At 44.6% G+C, this 22,507-nt stretch overlaps 2 protein-coding genes across 3 annotated transcripts in view; both read right to left on the bottom strand.

The window, feature by feature from the left end:
• Positions 1-7,327, bottom strand: part of ak7b (adenylate kinase 7b) — a 43,443-nt gene extending 36,116 nt beyond the window's left edge. Inside the window, exons 1-4 of one of the 2 annotated variants that reach the window (XM_052019123.1) lie at positions 7,053-7,327; positions 5,343-5,522; positions 4,097-4,205; positions 2,694-2,788 (exon numbers count right to left, since the gene is read on the bottom strand). In XM_052019123.1, coding sequence (XP_051875083.1) covers positions 2,694-2,788; positions 4,097-4,205; positions 5,343-5,522; positions 7,053-7,142 — 474 coding nt within the window. In that variant the 5' untranslated portion in view covers positions 7,143-7,327. The remainder of the gene's footprint in view (positions 1-2,693; positions 2,789-4,096; positions 4,206-5,342; positions 5,523-7,052) is intronic. The other variant, XM_052019129.1, reaches the window with a different exon arrangement.
• A 4,291-nt stretch (positions 7,328-11,618) lies between these two features.
• vipas39 (VPS33B interacting protein, apical-basolateral polarity regulator, spe-39 homolog) overlaps positions 11,619-22,507 on the bottom strand; it is a 44,803-nt gene continuing 33,914 nt past the window's right edge. The window contains exons 15-20 of the mRNA XM_052010509.1: positions 21,119-21,160; positions 18,150-18,239; positions 15,776-15,862; positions 13,710-13,799; positions 12,734-12,838; positions 11,619-12,229 (exon numbers count right to left, since the gene is read on the bottom strand). Coding sequence (XP_051866469.1) covers positions 12,209-12,229; positions 12,734-12,838; positions 13,710-13,799; positions 15,776-15,862; positions 18,150-18,239; positions 21,119-21,160 — 435 coding nt within the window. The 3' untranslated portion in view covers positions 11,619-12,208. The remainder of the gene's footprint in view (positions 12,230-12,733; positions 12,839-13,709; positions 13,800-15,775; positions 15,863-18,149; positions 18,240-21,118; positions 21,161-22,507) is intronic.

Raw genomic sequence — 22,507 nt, 5'->3', positions numbered from 1 at the left:
CAAGGGCCTAATGCTCCTTTACTTCTGCACAGCCCAAAGACTGGTCAAAAATGCGATAACAAATGGATTCACCGCTAAACCCAATCCTGCCTTCACCACAGTTTCTGCTTCCACTCACTTCTGACACGTTAATGGACATAAATCCAAACAAAACTTGATGCATTTCCAGTGTGAGACAAGGAGATCAGATCCAAAGGCATCCTTAAGATCCAGGAATACCTGCCTAATTACAATGTTAGGTGCTTCCTCAGTAGGACCTGAATTATAGTATACTCTCAGTGATAATGACCCTAATGCATGAAAAAAGCCAAATTACTGGATTAAACACTTCCTAATTGATAAACAGCTACCAGGATGTTAGTAACCATACCTGCAGCTCATTTGCATCGGCACAAAATTCACATTGACAAGAAAAGCAGCAACATAGTGCTTGCCAGCTGAGGTTTCAAATCTGTCTTCACCTCCTTACATGTTGAAGCACTGGAGTGACAAATGGGGCGACTTTCCACACAGCCACCTCACACAGCACTGCCTCGACTTTGGCAGTCACCAAACAGGAGACAGTGGCTGGGTTGCACCAGAGAGTGATGCCATGACCTTGGACTTCCTTTCCCCTTTACGTTTGCTCCTGAATTTTGTCCATGTGTTACTCTGAATACTCAGTCTACTCCTGAGTATCGTCCATGTGTTGCTGTACGTGAGCATGAACTGCTTCTTCTTCTGATATGCAGCATTTGTGAGGATCACTCTGCTTGATGTGGTGAGGTGCTTCCAGCGATGTCCAGACAGTGGGCTCCCAGGTTGTGTCCTTCCATTAACATTTCATGTGGATCTCATTGCATGGATGTTCTCTTTTGAGTGGGTTCTGCATGTGTAAGACAAGCCAGGTATTCAAGGGATATCCCTCATTCCTAAGGAGCCTCCTGGAGTGACTTAATCAAAGATGACACAAGATAAAACAAATCATGCTTAGGAATTGTTGTTGAATATTCACTATAATCATTTTCTGGGTATCCAGGAAGTGAAATGCCTTCTGTATCTCATCATTTTGTTATTTCCTCCCCAAGTCAATGTGGATGCAGCTGATGGCTTCTTCAAAAATATCCAAACTCTTGCTGCTTTCTCTTCTCTACTGAAGAGGATGAGGGCAAATTTTGCTTTGCTTGGCTACAGAACCTTCTTAAAAATCATTGCTACAGTGGAATACTACATATTACATAATCTCTCCGATGTTCAGGCAAACGAGAAAGTCCAGAGGCATGGAGCATCAGTGCAGCAGTAACTTTCACTGCCTCTGTTAAACTGGTTCTGGCTTGGCTGAGCATCTGCAGAGATGGCTGGAGCACGTGGCACATCCCTGACAGCACCTCGTTAGAGAAGCAGAGTCTTCTCAAGCATTGCTCCTTGATGTGGGAAAGGTGGTCCCATTGATGGAGCCTCCTGCTGAGAACTCTACTCTACTTCTCCTTCTTTTGGCAAGTAGCCTGGCTTCATGGGCCTGTTCCTCTCTCCCCCTCCCATGCTGAGGTACAACAACCAAAGATTCCATGTCAGACTGCAATAGCTCTCAGCTTAAGTACTCTCACAAGACCTCTTGAACTTCAACAATATTCAACAATGCAATTCCAGCAAATCTGCCCAACCAACCTGCTTCTCCTCAATGATCAACATACAGATCCCTTTAAAAACCATAAGTAGGATACAGTGGGTGGTGGCGATGGAGTTCTGCCAACTGTAAAGTGTCAGGTTCCCTGTGTGTGTGTAATATATGGCATCTACTGGATTGTGATGGCTGAATTTGGTGGGATAGGGGTCAAGTCAGCAGTGCACAAGAACCAATGTCACAAAATACCTATTCTGTGGCTCCATGTACGTCCAGTGCATACACAAATTATAACAGGATGAATCATTGTGATGGTCTGCACTTGTGATTTTGCACTCTAGTGCATCAACCTGTAAGGAGGTGAAGGCAGATTTGAAGCCTCAGATGACAGGTACTATACTGTGGCTTTTCTTGTCAATGTAAATTTGTGTGAAGATTCAACTGTACTACAGATATGATTGTTAACGTCTTGGCAGCTGCCATCAATTAGGAAGTGCATAATGCAGTAATTTGGCATTTTTTTCATGCATTATCACTGAGAGTATACCATAATTCATATTTGGGAGTCAAAGTGTTGAGACAAAACTATTTTGCTGCCCTTGTCTCCAATTGTCCTTATTTCTTTACTGAGTCATGCAGAAATCTTATCAAGAACTTCATGTCAGCACTAAAATCCAAGCATGAATGCTTTAAAACCATCATCTGAACCAAAATGTAAATTGCATCTATTATTTAACAATTGGCATGTTTTTAAAAATTGTCTGGGAAATTTACTCAGCTTTGGATCCAGGTCTGAGTCTGTAGCATTTGTCAGCGTACTCTATAATGAGGTTCAAATGTACTGATTTATCAAGAAATAATTTGCACTTTAAACTCTCGATCCTGCAATCGTTCAGTCAATCTCCACATCTGCAAAATGTTTATCAGGCACAAGACACAAACTATCCACTGGGTTTAAGCTCTGAATGTCAGCTCAATCTAAAGGGTTGCATAAGCTCTACTGCAATAAACACTTAACTTTGTAACGTGTCTAAAGCCATCTAAAATTCAATTAAACAGCAACGAGCAAAACACATTGAATATTCCTTACGGGATCGACAGGTTTAGTTTGAGCCCATGTCATTATTGTCGACAACAGAATAAATATTTTTGGACTCTCGAAATTTTCTAAATCGGAATGTAGTGCTGCAGATAGAAAAAGAAAGAACATTATCTTTTAGCATTCTTTCATTATTTATTTCTCCAGTCTAGAATAAGCCAAGGAAACATACATTTATACAGAATGTTTTTTTTCAGTACTCTTGCATTCCCCTGAGTTTAGGAAGTGATTCATAACATGGTCGGTTACTTTCTTTGCTATAATTCCAAGTTAGTTTAAATGATAGGTACACCTACAGCTTCATCGTCGTTGTCCTGCTTGGGAAGTAGGCCAAGCTGCAGGTAAAGGGCAATATTTCACCTTACTTCAGAAGCAAATTATCTGCCATTTTATAATTGGCTTTACAAAACTGGACAGCACAGATTCAGCCACTTGGCTGAAATGACCTGCACCTGTGGTTCCACTCCCTCCCCTCCCCCCGCTCAACTTTATCCAACCCTGTCAGCATATCCTTCCTGTTGAGGTATTTATCAAGCTTCATTTTACAAGTGTCTAGGTCATGTGACCTACATAACCCTTGTGACTGCAAGTTTCACGTTCCAAGCACTATCTTGGTAAAGAAGTTTCTCCTGGGTTCCTTGGTGGATCTATCAGTAACCATATCCACGGCCGCCAGAACAAACAAGGACAGTAGAGGTTACAAGACCTTGGGTGAGTGGGAAAGAGAGAAAAGGATAGGATGGGGGAATATTGATGAGGAGAACACAAGGAAGGAGAGTAGGAGGAGATGTGAGCTGAAAGAGTGGGAAGATCAGCAAGCAGAGGGTTGGACAAAAAAGGTAAAGAGGTGAAAGAAAGATAGAGTATGAGGGATTTGAAAGATCGGATGAGAAAATAGAGAGGCAGGCGCTTATAGAGCATAAAAAGGGGAACAGGAAATAAAAATATCCTTTGAAACAGTGTGAACACATAGGTAATGAGGTAATACCGCAATGTTACCAAATAAAAATATATGTTGCAATGATATCTAATGCAAGGACCACCTGACTTTGGCAGAATATTTAATGGTCCAGAATGAACCACACCTGGTATCTGAAAGACTATCCTAGTATCACTAAGGCCACACTTTTAGCTTCCTGAGAGCCATAAATAACAGGCAATAAAGATAATTATTTCTGGCTATCTTTTATCTACAGTAGGATGACTGCTCCAGCTATTTTAACAAAGCAGACCTGTACAACTTCCCTGCATAAAAGTAAAGCAAGGTTTTATTTTCCCCATGATGAAAATGTTCATCAATTTATGGAATAGGGTTAAAAACATAAGCAAGTGACATCTAATTACTGTGGAAGAAGCACACGGAAAAGCAGGTAAATGAAGTGAAAAATCAGAACCTGAAACAGCCCACGAGGCTTCATCAATTTGTTCAGGTACTTCTGTGATATTATAGATGATGATGTCACACTCCCGGAGATATTCGAACAGTTGGTCATGTGTTTCGAACTGAAGATATATATATAAAAAAATTATACCTATATTAATGGATTAAATCCAGTGAAACGATTCCTAGTTTCGAGCATAATTTTACATTTCAAATTAGATTAATCTCAAAGCATGTAAGATGGCAATTTTCAAATCCAATTTATAATTTTGGTCTGAACAAAAAGCCATCTTCTAGGGTACAGGTACTTTGTAGTATAGTTCTGCCTTACTTCAAACTCAAGAAAGGCAAACAATTTGGAAATGACGTTCCTGTTTTCTGTTCAGATCCCCAGAGAGCAGTTCCCAAACTCATCACCTCTACCATAAAAAGCATCCTATCCGGAAAATGGGGCCCTCGGGCCAACGAGACTATACTGAGAATCAAGCACCCATTTACAACTAAGCCCATGTTATTCTCCCCACATTCTCCTCAACCACCCCCAGATTCTATCACTCACCTATGTACTGGGGATGGGGAGGGAGGGGGGAGGGAGTGGGGGATGGGGAGGGGCAGGGGAGGGAGGGGGGTGGGTGGGATGGTGGAGAGGGGGCAGGGGGGATGGTGGAGAGGGGGGAAGGGGAGGAAGGGGGAGGAAGGGGGAGGGAGGGGGGAGGGTGGGGGGAGGGAGAGGGAGGGGGGAAGGAAGGGGGAGGGAGGGGGTGAGGGAGGGGGAAGGGAGCGAGTGGGGAGGGAGTGAGTGGGGGGGGGTGAGGGAGTGGGGACGGAGGAGGGGGGGAGGGAGGGAGGGGTGGAACAAACTTCTGCACTACGAAGGTGATGAAATTTTGGTATTTTCTACCCAGGAGGGTTGTGGTGGTAAATACATTGATTTAATTCAAAGCTGAGATTGATGGATTTTTGAATATTAGAGGAATCAACTGATGTGCGCAAAGGTCAGGAAAATGGTGATAAGGTAGAAGATCAGCCATAATCTTGCTGAATGGTAGCTAAGCTCAATGGTCTACTGCTGCTCATATTGCCATATTCTTATGTGCCAGGCAATTAGTGTCAGGGAAACAGTGAACATACATATTTCTTCATGTTAAACTGAAAAATTATAAAAGGACAAAGATGTTGTGAGAATTGGTCTTAGCAATAAATTACACATTATAACCTCAGAAATACTTAATGTTCAAAAAGTAAGTCAAGTGACTTACAGAGAAGATTTCAAAAGCAAAATCAGGCTTCTTGTCTTCAGGATTGCTCAATGTTCCCACCACTTGATACGTCCCTTTGGCCAGTGGAACACTTTTGGCAGACTCTGTCTCTTCCTCATTTTGTTCTTCATCATCGTTCTGTTCCTCCAGAGATGATCCAACCACAGAGTTCGATAAGTACTGGGAAAGAACCAGGAATCAGAATTTAGCCCTTGGGGTTACAAATCTAAATCTCCTCGACAGAGCCTTCACATTACAAAGAGATTGAAGGTTTTGCAACAGATCTCCAATGACATCAATAAAACAAGTGCTGGGAATTTTCGAAGAGTTCAGCTGGAGAGATACTTCATGATAGAAATGCAGAAGTAGGAAAATGGAATTTCTGTATTCTGAACAATAGTGGCAGTGTGACACTTTAGTCAAAACTTTCAACTTCGGAGAAAGATAAAAACTAGATTATCTAGCTACTAGTTACCCTTACTTATGTTTAGTCAATCTTGAACATATGAAAAACTGAAATGTATTGCTCAGTGCCTTGAATTATATTATACTCCAGGCTATGTTGCTTCTACTCAGATACCTTAAAGCGGGTGTTCAGAATCTGAAGCAACACACAAAGGCACTGGGGGAACTCAGCGGGTCAGGCAGCATCTATGGAGGGATATCTTTGGGGGCCAGTGGGACAAGGTGAAAATAAGGGAAGGCACAGAAGGAAGTGGTTATCAGATGTTAAAAATTTGATCTGTTTCTTTCATGAACGGGCAGGTCAAGGTGAAAACTACCCCTATTATCTGAGTATTAATTTGGACACACTTTATCTTACAGATTTTTTAGAAGTATTTCTGCAGTGCCCATTCATAGAACTGTAATATTGGATAAAACTTGTGAAGTGGTGGAATGGTTACTCCATCGTAAATGTGGACGAAGTCACAAGATGGTTATGGAGAAGGAAACCCATTCCCACCATCTTAGAAAGACATCACAGACACTCCAACATAACATCCATGACCTTCTCAAAATGATTCCAGCAGAGATGGCGTCAATCAGAACAGAAATTCATAATACCTAACAGTTATCAATAAACTTCGTGACGAGGTTAGTAAGTTTGACTTTGAACCCATGTTATTCTTCCAAGTTCAGCGTAAATTCTTGCTCTAGATCCACTTTCCCCACACTTTATCCTTCACCTCTCTGTCGTGTTTTATGCATTGTAAAATATTTTCATTTTCGCCAGTCTATCCTCCCAACGCAGTTTTCTGACACAAGAAGTTACTTTTTTTAAAATCCTGAATGTTATTTTAATACAACTTGGTGAGTCAGCCACAACACAGAGGCGCACAATTGCACCTTACACGCCGACACGTGCAAGCGCAAAGGTTTGCATTTACACGGAAATATCACATGCATGCACTCTTGCAAACACAAACTGCACACATCACTCAGGTAGTCTTGCACAAATGCATGTGCATTCACACATACACACCTGCACACTTATACACCGGCACACTTTCATACTTACACACCTGCACACTTACACACCTGCACATTTACACACCTGCACACACACACCTGCACGCTTGCACACCTGCATTCAGCCTGCACATCTGCACATGCACCCTGCAGATGTGCAGGCTGAATGCAAGTGCACTTACACTTTTGCACACACACACCTCCCACACTCAGGCACCCTCGGCGGCACATCTCACTGACTTTCCCCACGTAGCGGCCCACGAACGAGTCCAGGTGGTTGAGGAAGATCCGCTTGCTCCGGATTTTCTCCGCACTCTCCTCGCCCGCCATCACCACGCCGGCCGGCCGGCCCTTGGATACGCGGCGCCAGGACGCGTTGCTAAGGGCGGGTCCTTCGGCGCCCCGGACCAGTCCGGAAACAAGCCGCACCCGTCAAAGACTGGGCCGTGCTACAGCGCCGTGCAAAATGTAAGATGAGGTAATTCGTAGTGAGTCTGCCTTCTCCTAACGGAGATAACGATCCTTCTACCGAAGGGAAACTAGGGCATTTGGTTAGCCAGCCTTTGGCGCAGGGTGTTGTGGGAATTGTAGTCAGTGCGCCGCAGACAGGGACATGGACTACACGGTGCAGTGTGTTGGCCTGAACCAGAGAACAGTACAGCACAATACAGGCCCTTCGGCCCACCATGTTGTGCCGACCTTTACACCCCCCTTAAGATTGATTAACCCCTTCCTCCCACATATCCCCCTATTTTAAATTCCTCCATATGTTTATCTAACAATCTCTCGAATTTGACCAGAGTACCTGCCTCCACCACCACCCCCGGCAGCGCATTCCATGCCCCAACCACCCTCTGGGTGAAAAACCTCCCTCTGACGTCTCCCTTGAACCTCCCACCCATTACTTTGAAGCCATGCCCTCTTGCATTGAGCATTGGTGCCCTGGGAAAGAGGCGCTGGCTGTCCACTCTATTCCTCTTAATATTTTGTACACCTCTATCATGTCTCCTCTCATCCTCCTTCTCTCCAAAGAGTAAAGCCCTATATACCTTTTTACAGCACCTATTACTACCTCAAGTTATTTTTCAAGCAGCAATGTGCAGTCACTGCTATTTTGAGGGAATCAACTTCAAATGTGTGATTAATGTGATGATCAAACTGGTGCTCACCCCCAACAACTTCTCTTTCGGCTCCTCCCACTTTCTCCAAACCAGAGGTGTAGCCATGGGCAATCGCATGGGCCCCAGCTATGCCTGCCTTTTCGTCGGCTACGGGGAACAGTCCACGTTCCAAACCCACGGCGGTAATTCTCCCCAATTCTTTCTCTGTCACATTGACAACTGCATTGGGGCTGCTTCCTGCACCCGTGCTGAGCATGTCAATTCCATCATCTTTGCCTCCAGCTTCCACCTGCCCTAACTTGGTCCATCTCTGACATCTCTCTCCCCTTTCTGGATCTCTCTGTCTCCGTGTCCGGACACAGATTAATCACCGTCATCTTTTACAAATGCCCTGACTCCCACAGTTACCTTGTCTACACTTCTTCCCAACCCGTCACATGCAAGGACGCCATCCCCTTCTCAGCTCCTCCACCTCTGCCGTATCTGTTCCTATGATGAGGCTTTCCACTCCTGGACATCTGAGATGTCCTCCTTTTTCAGTAAACGGGGTTTCCCTTCCACCACCATCAATGCTGCCCTCACCCGCACCTCCTCCATTTCCCGCATGTCTGCCCTCACCCCATCCGCCCCCCAACGTAACAGGGACAGGGTTCCCCTTGTCCTCACCTACCACCCCATGAGCCTCCACATAAAACACATCATTCTCCGCAACTTCCGCCACCTCCAATGGGATCCCACCACCAGGCACATCTTCCCCTCCCACCCCCCCTCCCCCCTGCTTTCCACAGGGATCGCTCTCTCCGTGACTCCCTCATCCACTCGTCCCTCTCCACAGATGACCCTCCCGGCACTTATCCCTGTAACCACACTAAGTGTTACACCTGCCCCTACACCTCCTCCCTCAGCACTATTCAGGGTCCCAGACAATCCTCCAGGTGAGGCTGAATGTAAGTGTGCAGGTACGTAAGTGTGCACGTGTGTATGCGTGAATGCACATGCATTTGTGCAAGACCACCTAAGTGTCATTTATTGCATCTGGTGCTCCCGGTGCAGCCTCCCGCACATCAGTGAGACCCGACACAGATTGGGTGACTGCTTCGTTGATCACCTTCGCTTCATCTGCCGCAAAAGCAAGGACCTCCTGGTGGCCAGCCGCTTCAATTCCACATCCCACTCCCATACTGACATGTCTATCCATGGCCTCCTCTACTGCCAGGTTGGTGGTGTTGTGAATAGTGTAGAAGGTTGCTGTAGGTTACAACAGGACAATGATAGGATGCAGAGCTGGGCTGAGAAGTGGCAGATGGAGTTCAACCCAAAAAGTGTGAAGTGATTCACTTCGGAAGATCGAATTTGAAGGCAGAATACAAGGTTAATGGCAGGATTTAGCAGTGTGGAGGAACAGAGGGATCTTGGGGTCCATGTAAGGTTGCCGCGCAGGTTGATAGGGTTGTTAAGAAGGCATATAGTGTGTTGGCCTTCATTAGACGGGGTATTGAGTTCAAGAGCCATGAGGTGACGTTGCAGTTCGATAGAACTCTGGTTAGACCACACTTAGAGTATCGTGTTCTGTTCTGGTCACCTCATTATAGGGAGGATGTGGAAGCTTTAGAGAGAGTGCAGATTTACCTTCCTGGGAGATTAATCCCCGTTGCTGCTGCTGGAAAACTATGGGATATGAGGAATGTGGTCTGCACTGGTGCAGATAGGACCACCACTGTGTGCACAACGTCAGCAAAACTAAAGAGCTGATTGTTGGCTTCGGGAAGGGGAAGGAGGGCGAACATGCGCCAGTCTACATTGGGTGTTCGGTGGTGGAGAGAGTCAGCAGCTTTAAATTCCTGGGCGATAACATATCGGATGACCTGGCCTGGGCCCTGCACGTAGACGCAATCATAAGGAAAGCGCACCAGCATCTTTACTTTCTTAGGAGGTTCAGCTTGTCACCGAACACTCTAACAAACTTCTACATATGTACTGTGGAAGGTATCCTGACTGGTTGCATCGTGGTTTGGTACGGCAATTCAAATGCACAGGAACATAAAAAGCTGCAGAGTAATGAACTCTGCCCAATATACCACAGGCACCTCCCTCCACACCATCGGTAGTATCTACAGGAGGTGCTGCCTCAAGAACGCAACATCCATCATCATGGATCCCCACCATCCGGGCCATGTCATCTTCTCGCAGCTACCATCGGGCAGGAGGTACAGAAGCCTGAAGTCCCACCCCACCAGGTTCAAGGACAGCTACTTCCCTTCAACCATTCGGTCTTTGAACCCCCAGCACAATCCCAATCACTGGAGTTTAGCAACACTATGACCACTTTGATCACTTTGCACTAAAATGGACTTTGTTCTTTTTGTCCTAATTGTGTTCTTTCTTGTAAAAATTGTGTGTATAAATATTTAATTTATATTTTTCTTGTGAATGCTGTTTCTTTGATGCTACGTGCCTGTGATTCTGCCACAAGTAAGTTTTTCCTTGCACCTGTGCACACATGTACTGTGCATATGACAATAAACTTGACTTTGGAGCAGGTAAGACGATTACTGTGAGGTCTGCACTGATGCAGGTCGGACCATCACTGTGAGGTCTGCACTGGTGCAGGTAGGACCACAGTTGTGGTCTGCACATGCAGGTAGGACCATCACAGTGAGGTCTGCACTGATGCAGGTCGGACCATCACTGTGAGGTCTGCACTGGTGCAGGTCGGACCATCACAGTGACGTCTGCACTGGTGCAGGTAGGACCATCACTGTGAGGTCTGCACTGGTGCAGGTAGGACCATCACAGTGTGGTCTGCACTGGTGCAGGTCGGACCATCACTGTGAGGTCTGCACTGGTGCAGGTAGGACCATCACTGTGAGGTCTGCACTGGTGCAGGTCGGACCATCACTGTGAGGTCTGCACTGGTGCAGGTCGGACCATCACTGTGAGGTCTGCACTGGTGCAGGTCGGACCATCACAGTGACGTCTGCACTGGTGCAGGTAGGACCATCATAGTGACGTCTGCACTGGTGCAGGTAGGACCACAGTTGTGGTCTGCACGTGCAGGTAGGACCGTCACAGTGAGGTCTGCACTGATGCAGGTCGGACCGTCACTGTGAGGTCTGCACGTGCAGGTAGGACAGTCACAGTGTGGTCTGCACTGGTGCAGGTAGGACCGTCACAGTGAGGTCTGCACTGGTGCAGGTCGGACCGTCACAGTGAGGTCTGCACTGGTGCAGGTCGGACCATCACAGTGAGGTCTGCACTGGTGCAGGTAGGACCATCACTGTGTGGTCTGCACTGGTGCAGGTAGGACCATCACTGTGTGGTTTGCACTGGTGCAGGTAGGACCATCACTGTGAGGTCTGCACTGGTGCAGGTAGGACCATCACAGTGTGGTCTGCACTGGTGCAGGTAGGACCATCACAGTGAGGTCTGCACTGGTGCAGGTGGGACCACCAGTATTTACATATTGAATGGCCGACCTGTTTAGGAGAGCTGTGGGACAGTTTCAGGCTCCAAGTTACTGATCCAAACCCTTCTTCCACTTGAAAGCCCCACAACAGTTAGAGAATCACTCCATGGAAAAAGGTGAAGAAAGAGAAAGAATTGGTCAGCAGTTATGCCTGGTACAGGTAGAAACTAATAAACCATCATGTGATTAAATATATAAATGGCAAACATAGAAAGGTACCAGAGTTTGGCAATTTATTAAAAATGTATTCTAAATGAATGACTTTTTACTGGTTTCTGTACAAGCATCTTACCTCTCGTTAATGCTGGAATAATGGTAAGGAATTAGACTTTCACCTTTTGTGGGTTACTCGGAGGAGCCGGGGTCCACACACGCAGGCAATAAATAAGCTATTCTCCAACAGTATGTTCATCTTTCAAAGTCAAATTGGTGAGGCCAGCCAGCAACACGTACCGGCTAAAACCAAAAGAGCTGAATTTCCAAATAACACGATCATGTGCTCGATATTTTTGGCCAGGTGACCTACGCCTCCACCTTGAGTCTCACTGTGCTTCAGCATCTCCCACGTCCCTCCCCCCACTGTTAAAAGTCATTACCCTTGCAACTGAACCAATTGATACACATGAAGTATACATGGATAAGACACTTAACTTCTAAGCTCCCATAATTATCAATTTTAAACAAGGGAGAAGAGGTCCAGTGGTTCTCAGAAGGTGGATGAAGATGATGCCTTCTCATCCTCACTGCCAGGTTCTCCAGCCCTCTCCTTCCTTAGCACTGGAGACGTTCCTGCATGGAATCTTCAGCCATCAATTTTTCCATCGGATTTGCTGTAAAATACAATATTCAAATCTATCATCAGCGTTCACTTTCCAGTTTATTTGTTTTTCCATTAGGTGGCCCTCGCTCCCGACCATTAAAGAGTAACAGGTAGCCTCTAATTCTCTAATGCACTGTTGGTATCAGTTGGCTGTCATGGTAGTGCAGCGGTTAGCATAATGCTATTACAGTGCCAGCGATCCGGGTTCAATTCCAGCCGCTGTAAGGAATTTGTACGTTCTCCCCGTGTCTGCGTGGGTTTCCTCCGGGTGCTCCAGTTTCCTCCCACATTCCAAAGATGTACGGGTTAGGAAGTTGTGGGCATGCTATGTTGGCGCCGGAAGTGTGGCGGCACTTGCGGGCTGTCCCCAGAACACTCTACGCAAAAGATGCATTTCACTGTGTGTTTCGATGTACATGTGACTAATAAAGATATCTTATCAGATGGCTGTTTCATCAGCTCCAAACATTTCAGCCCTGTACCATGTAAGATTTAACATCAGTGTTTCACTCACAGAATTGCTCAAGATGTAGTCTATCTTCCTCTGTTCCTGTGAGCTTTTGTCCACTTTGTTTCTGTACTGAATCAGCTGCTGGCGATCTTTAAGATCCCTGTAGGTCTGAATAAAGAAAAGGAAAATTAAGACAACCTCTGTAAACCAGTGAATCATTTATGTTTTTAATTTAAACATCTTAAATGGTTGAGCTAAATTGATACCGTTTTGTTTTATTTTTCTTCTGTGTTTCTATGGCATTTCCCACAACACCAACCATCATCTCCCAGCTAAACCATTCACAGGTCTCCTTCAATGAAGGTGGCTCAGAGCAGCTTTGCAGTCTCAAGTGGCCAACTTATTTTGATGGATACTTGGACCTCAGTCCCTCAAACTGTCGTCTTGAAAAGTTGTGCAGAGCAAAAAAGAATGAAGAGAAATCATCTCGTTGTAGTGTTGAGTTATACTTTTCGAGCTGTGTGTGGCTATTATAAAAAGCTCTATACACTTGGTGGTTTTCAAATTGCATTCCAATTTTAAAAGAATGTCAACTATGCAAACTCATGTCTACACTGTCTATACTTCTCTCAGACCCCACCCACCCCGGACATTCTCTCTTCTCCCCCCCTCCCATCAGGCAGAAGATACAAAGCCTGAAAGCACGTACCACCAGGCTCAAGGAACTTTTCCCTAGCACGATAAGATGGACTCTTGACCTCACAATCCACCTCGTTATGACCTTGCACCTTATTGTCTGCCTGCACTGCACCTTCTCTGTAGCTGTCACACTGTATTCTGCATTCTGTTTATCGTTTTCCCTTGTACTACCTCAATGCACTGTTGTAATGAAATGATCCGTATGGATGGCATGCAAAACAAAGTTTTTCACCGTACCTCGGCACATGTGAATAATAAACCGATTTTATAAATTGATTTTAATTTTTTGTTACTCATCTCCTCCGTAACACAGCGTCAATAAATCCAGTAGTATACTTACATCAATCACAATGTTATGGCACTTATACTTTGTTCCAAGGTTTAACTTCAGTTCTGTGTTATCCACTAAAGCTATGTATTCCTGAATAACCTGAAGCAGAATGTTACAAAATAATGTTAATAAAAATTATTGCAATTTGAAATACTACAGAAGAGATAGAGTTGACATGATAAGTAATAGTTTTTAACAGAGCTAGTTGTGATCTGGAATGCCTGCAAGATTAGTCAAAGCAGATTAAATAATAACATGCTCAAAAGAACTGAATAAATTTTGGGAAAATTTTACAGATCCATGAGGAAAGAGATAGTTTTATAAAAGAGCAGGTGGGCTAACTGGCCTCCTTCTGTGTTGAACCATTCTATGAAGCATCCTTTCTATTAAGGATCCCATGTGCTACAGGAACCCCCACCATCACACTTATCAGGCTAACTCTCAGTCATCATCAGGGTCACAGAAGGTGTCATCAACAGTCCTGTTAAGCACCAATTACTGACCACATTGCTAGGACCAGCTCTCGATCACATCATAACCTTCGCCCTAACATGCACCCCCGAGGTGAGAGTGACTGCCCTTGAATTCAAGGCAGCATTTGATCAATGTGTGGCACCAAAGTGTCCTGGTAAAACTGAACTCAAGGGGAAAATGATCCAGCAATTGGTGTCATATCTCGCACAGATTTGAGGGTTGTGGCATTGCAGATCAACCATCTCAGCCCCAGGACATCACTGCAGGAGTTCCTCACTGCGCAATGTCTCAGAGACAACCATTTTCAGCCGCTTCATCAATGATCTTCCTTCCATCACAAGGTCTGCAGTGGGAACATTTGCTGGTGACTGCACAAGTGATAAGTTTCCTTCATAATCCTCAGCAAAAGCAACAGTCCACGCCTTCACGCAGCAAGACCTGGGGCGATAGACAGCAGGTAACACTCACGCCACAGAAGTGCCGAGCAGTGAATATCCCCGACGAGAGAGAATCTAACCACTTACCCTTGACAATCAATGGCATTGCCGTCACCAAGTCCTACATTGTCTGTGTCCTGGTGTCATCATTGACCAGAATCTCAACTGGGCCAGCCACATAGAAACCATGACGACAAGAACAGGTCATGGGCTTGGCATTCACTTGACTCTTGACCTCACCATCTACCTTGTGTGACCTTGCACCTATTGTCTACCTGTACTGCACTTCCCTGTAGCTGTGACACTTTACTCTGTATTCTGTTATTGTTTTTACCCTGTACTGCCTCAGTGCACTGTGTAATGAATTGACCTGTACGAACGGTATGCAAGACAAGTTTTTCACTGTACCTCGGTACAAGTGACGATCATAAACTGAAACCAATACCAATACCAATTCTGCGGCAAGTGACTCACCTCGTGACATCCGAAAGCCTTTCCATTACTTACAAGGCACAGTTCTGCACTGACGGAATACTCTCCGCTTTTCACAATGAGTGCAGCTACCATCCAGCACAAAGCCCCCTTCAGTGGCAAGCAGCTGCAGTGTGCACCATCCACCCAATTCACCCCAGTTACTCACCTAGATTACTCCAACGGCACCTTCCAAATGCCTAACCTCTACCACCAAGGAGGACAAGGTCAGCATGCCCATGAGAACACCACCACCTGCAGGTTCCCCTCCAAGCCACACAGCGACCTTACTTGGAAATATATCGCCGGTCCCTCATCTTCACTGGATCTAAATCCCGGAACTCCCTACCCAACAGTACTGTGTGAATACCTTCACTGTAAGGAATGCAGGAGTTCGAGGTGGCGACTCACCACCTTCTCAAGGGCACTTAGGGATGGACGATAAATGCTGGCCTTCTGCACCATTGCAGGGGAGCCTGTTTGAAGTTGGTACCAAAGGAATTGTAAAATGAGGCACCACTTGGTCATTGTAAAACAGTGAGTGTTGGCACCCACTTATACTTGGTGCTGGGGTTGTCATGTGGGCACCAAGAGGGAAGAATCACCGCTGCCTCTCAGAGATCATGAGCTATTTTGTTTTCAGTGCAGAGTAAGGTGAATCTCTCTTTGTAGTTTTGTTAGCCGGGCCCTTACCTCAACCGGAGCATTGTTCTTGTGCAAGATGTCGACAACTCGATGAAATCCAATTGGCGCTTTCTTCTTGGTATATCCTAGCCAATTCTAAAACAAAATAGAGCACACTTGAACACTGCTGTTGTATAGGGAGAAAGGTGGTTCCAATGGAATTGTGATGCTTAGTAGCTAAACTAAGCCTTAAAGCAAACAAAAAAATGTAGGAAATGCTCAGAAGATTAGCCGGCATCTGTGGAGAGAAAAAGTTAACGTTTTGGGTCATTGACCTTTCTCTTTACAATATTTTTATTGAATCCATGAAAAAAGTACATGCATCAAGAAAGAGAGTAAAAATACTACTGAATACCTTGTGTCAAATCATACTTAAGATTTAGAGTATTGTAATCAATAATCACATATAGTAGTTAGTTAATAAAGGAAGAAAAAATTGAAATATTTTATTGTAAAAAGAAATCTACGCCCACTACCAAAACCTGAAGCTGTTAGATGGAAGAAACAGCAAGGAAAAACCTTTAAAAGCGTAACAGTGTCAGCCAATATCTGCATTTTAGTCCCCAAATCAGAGATTTTGAAAATAATTCAAAAAGGGTCCCCACAGGGTTTGAAAGTCTAGATTAGATTCAAAAACTGAACAGCGAATCTTCTCTAGGTTCAAGTATGACATAACATCCCATAACCATTGAACATGCGTAGGCAGACCTTTTATCAGAATTGGAAATAGTTAGTGCAAACTGTTTTAAAATGTACGGAAAGGGGGAATGCAAGGAGAGAACAAAAAGGAAGGTCAGTATTAGGATGGGGTAAAATTAAATGTGATAATAATGCGAAGCAAAACAGACTTAAAAATATTAAATTCCTGTTGTGTTATGCAATCACCAGTTCTTTCTAAGATGTAGTCCCTCCCTGTCACATTCTGTAGATAATTGATCAGTCACATAAAATAGTACTTTGATCTACCTACGTGCCTGAAATGTGATGGCTCTCCATAATCATAACACAAAATGGCCTCAATGTTTAATTCATGTAGCTGTTGTATTAACATGAGTTAGTGCTACATCTTGTACACTTCCTAATTCTTGGCAAAAATCCCCAGATGGAATGAGCCAAGAAAGATGTACTCAACTGAAAATCACCTCACCGAGTTAGCAATTTAGTTTAATTGAAATGTTATCTATTTTTCTAATTGTAATTCTGCATAATTAGTATATCAGCAGTAAATATTGGCTCCAAATCCTTATTTTCTTTTACTTAGCAAAGATTATGGAGGTGATTATGATGTAATAATTCAGCTTGTATAATGTAAGACAGCCATAAACATGAGCTTGCAATCATAAAGAAGCTGATATGTCTGGGTTAGATAGAATATATATAGTAAAGAAAAATCACAGAAAATTTAACACATAGAATGATTCAACCCATCATTTAAGGGGGTGGGCAAGAAGTACATGAAGAAAATTTTATATACTGTATATACTTAGTACATGATTATGAGCTAGCAGTTACTGACTCTTGGATATTGAACACAGAATCAATTGGGGCTTTCAAAAAGGAAACTGCATAGGCACTGTAAAAAGTAACTGGTCACCGTCCGAGCAAGCGAACCGGCTCGGCGGTCGGTTCGCGCGTCGTTGGAGCGGCGAGGCCCAAGATGGCACTGGGCCTTCGTCTTCCCCGAGCGATGGGGAGAACCCGCGCGCGGGAAAAGTTTGATGACGTAGCGCATACGTCATTTCCGTTTTCGGTGGGCGGGAACCGTTCCTCTTAAAAGGCCCGCACAAGGCAGGAAAATAAATCAGTTTTTGTTCTGCAGCTCATTGACTAGTGTCTTACTTTCGCATCGCGGTAGCAGCCGCTACAATGTAAGGGTTAACGGCATGCAGCTATCATTGCTTCAACCATGGCGTGACTATAGTTATGACTGCAAGATGTGCAGGTGCTTGTGTGAAACAAAGAAGAGCATGAGGCATATCTTGTTTTGCTAAAGTTTGCTGTAAGCAACTGCCCAAGTACGTGCAACTCCACATGTAGGCATCTTTAAATTTAGTATAAAAGGAGGGACACTTAACATGTGAATCTTTGAGTGGGGATCAGTATGGAGCTTGGGTTACACTGTTTACTCTTTCTCTGTATCCCTCACTCCCGCTAGCATTAAATAATAAAGCATTAGTTGTACGTTCCTTGATTCTGCTGTTGTCTGCTTTATTACAGCGCGGGTTGACTTTCACAGCACAAGGGGAAATAATTTGCAGAGCCACATGGAAAGAGCAGGGAATTGAGATACAAAGAGCTAACATGGACATGGTGGACCAAATGGCTTCCTTCTGTGCTGTAACGATTCTGATTCTACACATCATGATCAATTTAAATAAATTACCTTTGTGGTAAATAAACTGTCAACGTCTCTCCAAGCCTTCAGTTTGGCACGAGCTGCCAGTGTAGTGAGTAAGTACTGTTTGTCTGAAATCTAGAATAAAAGCAGAAATAATATTTTCTATTATCACATAAAAATTAGAAATTAAAACATGCAACAGAAGTGTATAAACCTACATTGAACAGGACTGCCTCTTGTGAGACACCACGGACACTTTTCTACTTTAATGGTGCTCAAAGAAATGCAAGTTGTCATTCTTATTAGCCCTTTCTGATTCCCTGATCTCATCTGTGATTCCACCAGCAACCTGTCATTCTTAGATGCTGATGTATGGCTTCTTCCCAGCTTCCTTATGCAGCTGCTGAAAATCTGAAATAGAAACAAAACCTGCTGGAAATACTCAGGTAGCATCTGTAGAGAGAGAGAAACATAGCTCAGTATTTTAGGTCGATGGTCTTCCATCATTTGTCTTCTCACTTTTCCATTTCTGAGGAAAGGACAATGACTGGAAGTGTCAGCTCTGTCTCTCTCTCCAGCTGCTGCCTGACCTGCTGAGTATTTACTATATTTATTTCAGATTTCCAGCATCTGCAGTTTTTCTGAGATTTTCTTTTCTTTGTATACTAGAGATGTTCTCCTGTATATAAGTTGAAATAAAGTAGCCTGTGGAAACCTAACTTGGTCTTGAGGAGGGATTTTGGTTTCTGCACAGGTTGTCCTTTTGTTAGATGGCCATGTTTTAACCACTGCATGCTGATTCTTGCTGGGGACGACAGTAGGAATACTGCATCTGGCTTAGTATTGCTGGTATTAAAAGACGCAGGCAAGGTCACCACGACTGACTGCTAATAGTATCCCCTTCGAGGAATGCGCTTGAAACGTGCACACGGCACAGCTAATAGACCTGCTGCTTCACGGCTCCAGCAACCCAGGGTCAATCCTGGCCTCCAGCACTGACTATGTGGAGTTTGCATGTACCCCGTGACTGAGTGGGTTTCCTCCAGCTGCTGTGGTTTAGATTATAAGACAAAGGAGCAGAAGTTGGCCATTCGGCCCATCGAGTTTGCTCCGCCATTCTATCATGAGCTGATCCATTCTCCCATTTAGCCCCACTCCCCCACCTTCTCACCATAACCTTTGATGCTCTGGATACTCAGATACCTATCAATCTCTGACTTAAATACACCCAATGACTTTGCCTCCACAGCCGCCCATGGCAACAAGTTCCACAGATTCACCACTCTCTGGCTAAAGAAATTTCTCTGCATCTCTGTTCTGAATGGGCGCCCTTCAATCCTGAAGTCGTGCCCTCTTGTCCTAGACCCCCCTACCATGGGAAACAACTTTGCCACATCTACTCTGTCCAGGCCTTTTAACATTCAAAATGTTTCTATGAGGTCCCCCCCTCATTCATCTGAACTCCAAGGAGTACAGCCCAAGAGCCATCAAACATTCCTCATATGTTAACCCTCTCATTCCTGGAATCATTCTAGTGAATCTTCTCTGAACCCTCTCCAATGTCAGCACATCTTTTCTTAAATAAGGAGCCCAAAACTGCACACAGTTTCCTCCCACATTCCAAAAACGTGTGGGTCAGTAGGTTAATCGGTGACTGTAAGTTGCTCCGGGTATGGAGGTGAGTTGGAGAAACTGGGGGTGCAGGGATGGGGGTGTTGATGGGAATGTGGGAAGAAAAAAATGGGTTAGTGTAGGATGAGTGTTTGATGGTCAGAACTGACTTGCTGGGCCAAATGGCCTGTTCCTGTGCTGTAATTCTTTATCCTAATGGACAGGGTGGATATATGGACAGATGAGGGGGGAGATGGGAGGGGAGGGGGTTGTGGCTCTCTGCACACCCAAGAACTGATACAGATAAAAGGACAGTAACACTGTTGGTTGGAAAGTGAGGAGCTAAGCCTTCGGGAGTGAAGTTAGAAATGCAAAGGGTGGTAGAAGACCGGAACTCTCTCTGGAAGTGGCAAATGATACTGGATCAATGGTTAATGTTAAATCTGAGGCTTACAGACTTCTGTTTAACCAAACCTATTAAGAGACTTGAGAAAAACACAAGTCTTAGGTCATTGATCAGGGCAATCTAACTGAATGACAGAATGGCTTGAGGCTTCGATTGGTCTATTCCTGTACCTACATATGCAGTGATTTCAAAGATGTTTATTGGCAGTTAACAACTCTCTCCATTTGTACGCAAAAATTTACAGGCTGTCCCTGGGTTATGAATGCCCAACTTAAGGACACCTCTACATAGGAATAAGTTCCTATGATATTATTAAATTCAAAAGTCCGACGTACGTACAAACTTTCTTTCCTACAAACAGCATAACTAATTTCTCCTCTCTCTCCACTTTTAGTAATTGTTCTTTCTTATCAGTCTGATGTACTTTTGATGCCATTCATTGCAACAGGTATGGTTACCATATGGAGGGAGTTTTGTGTATTTTCCGACTTACAGACATAATCGACATGGACATCTGTAACGACGCAACCTGTTCATGAGCTGGGACGGCCTGCGTAGCCGGCCAAAGTCACCCTCTCCTTCTATCAGTGATGGAATGAAGAAAGATGTTCCATTTATTTAGCACCTTACACAACCTATAAATATCACCAGAGCATTGGCCTGGATTGCATACTCGTCTTTCTGGATTGAGACTTGAAACTACAAGCTTCATGGTACCACACAGCCATTCCAATACCACGTGGAAGTTGATTAATTCATGGCGTACAGCTAAAGTGTGGTAAAAATACAGCCTTGTACCATTGAGACAGCACTGCAATACGGCTCCAATTGGGGAGCAGGGGAAAGTCTGAGCATTCTCCCTCTGCTAATTAACTGGGGAGGATGGAGCAACAGGTGACCTACAATGTCTGTGGTCAGAGCACCAGGGCTTATTGGGGCCAATCCTTTTCTCTCAGTGATTATCCCTTATGCACCAACCTCAAGACGCAGAACTTACCTTGAAAGTTTTTTTCAAATTTGCTGGGCTACTGAATGTTCCCTATAAAGAAACAAAAAGGGAACACTGTTAGGACCTTGAAGCATTTAATTTGTCAGTGAGGTTACACAATGATCCACATTCCCCACTTCAGCCACCCGATGACAGTACAAGTCTCGGTCCCCTTCCTTTCATCATCTGAACCATACCAATTAATATAATCTGAATTGTGACCTTATTCACGGTTAGTGTAACATTTATTTAATATGCCACACAGCAAAATTATATCTGACTGAAGTCAGCAGACAGATCTGCCCCTCAGTAACCTTCAAGCTTGCTGATGAGGCAGCTTCTTTCATCTTACAAGGGATTGCCAGGAAAATCATTGGCAACTGCTACTGGCTCTGTTGTGTTTTGGAATTGGCGGGGGGGGGGGGGGGGGGGGGGGGGTGGTGGGTGAGGCTCATACCCTCCCTCCACCCCCAATAACAGGACATGGCTGAGAAACGTCACTGGGAATTCCATGTCAATCATCTGGAGTGAGAAACAGCTGCTGTTTTTAAATATTAGGACCAGCTCCTGCCATGATTTATTCTTTAATCCAAAATACTTAGATCTTATTGGCTGGTAGCTTGAGCCTGCCTCTCTGTGATGGCAGCATTCCTACAATGGTGTTTAGGAGGGCGTGGGAGGATTTGGGAGATGAGGGAGATGGGAAAGGAGGAGGTGATGATGAAGGAGTGGTGGTGTATGACTGTATGTCCATGTGGGAAACTGCAGGGTGAAATGGTGTACACACGATGGTGTTGCTCTTTGTCCCCAGTGGTAGGAGGGTCACTGGAAGGATTGGTAACATCCTTCAATCCGGGTACAGCGAAGCAGTTCAAGCAAAGTGAGTCTTAGATACCTGAGTACAGAAAAGTTATTAACGACAGTTAGTGGTTTCCAATCAGTTAGTGGTGGGCAGGGGATTCACAGCAGTCTGTTATAACACAATGTCAGTTTATTTAGCAAACTGAGTCCATCTAAAAAAACACTACAGGAACTAATAAAAGTAGGGCAACTTCTCCAGAAACCTGCAGTGCATGGAGGATAGTTACATATGAATTTGAATTAATCTCAGTGCAACTGTACAGGTCATTGGTGAGACCACATTTAGAGCGTTGTGCACAGTTCTGGTCACCTGGCTATAGAAGGAATGATATTAAGCTGGAAAGGGTGCGGGAAAACATCACGAGGATGTTACAGGGAAAGGAGGGCTTGAGTTATATAAGGAGAGACTGGATAGGCTGGGATTTGTTTTTCCCTGGAGTGTAGGAGGCTGAGGGGCGACCTGATAGAGGTTTATAAAATCATGAGGGGCACAGATAAGGTGAATGGTCACAGTCTTTTTCCCAGGGTAGGGGAGTC

Source organism: Pristis pectinata, chromosome 1, assembly GCF_009764475.1.
Source record: "Pristis pectinata isolate sPriPec2 chromosome 1, sPriPec2.1.pri, whole genome shotgun sequence".
NCBI lineage: Eukaryota > Metazoa > Chordata > Chondrichthyes > Rhinopristiformes > Pristidae > Pristis > Pristis pectinata.
Note: the sequence above shows the minus strand (reverse complement) of the source record. Positions and strands in the feature narration are given on the sequence as shown.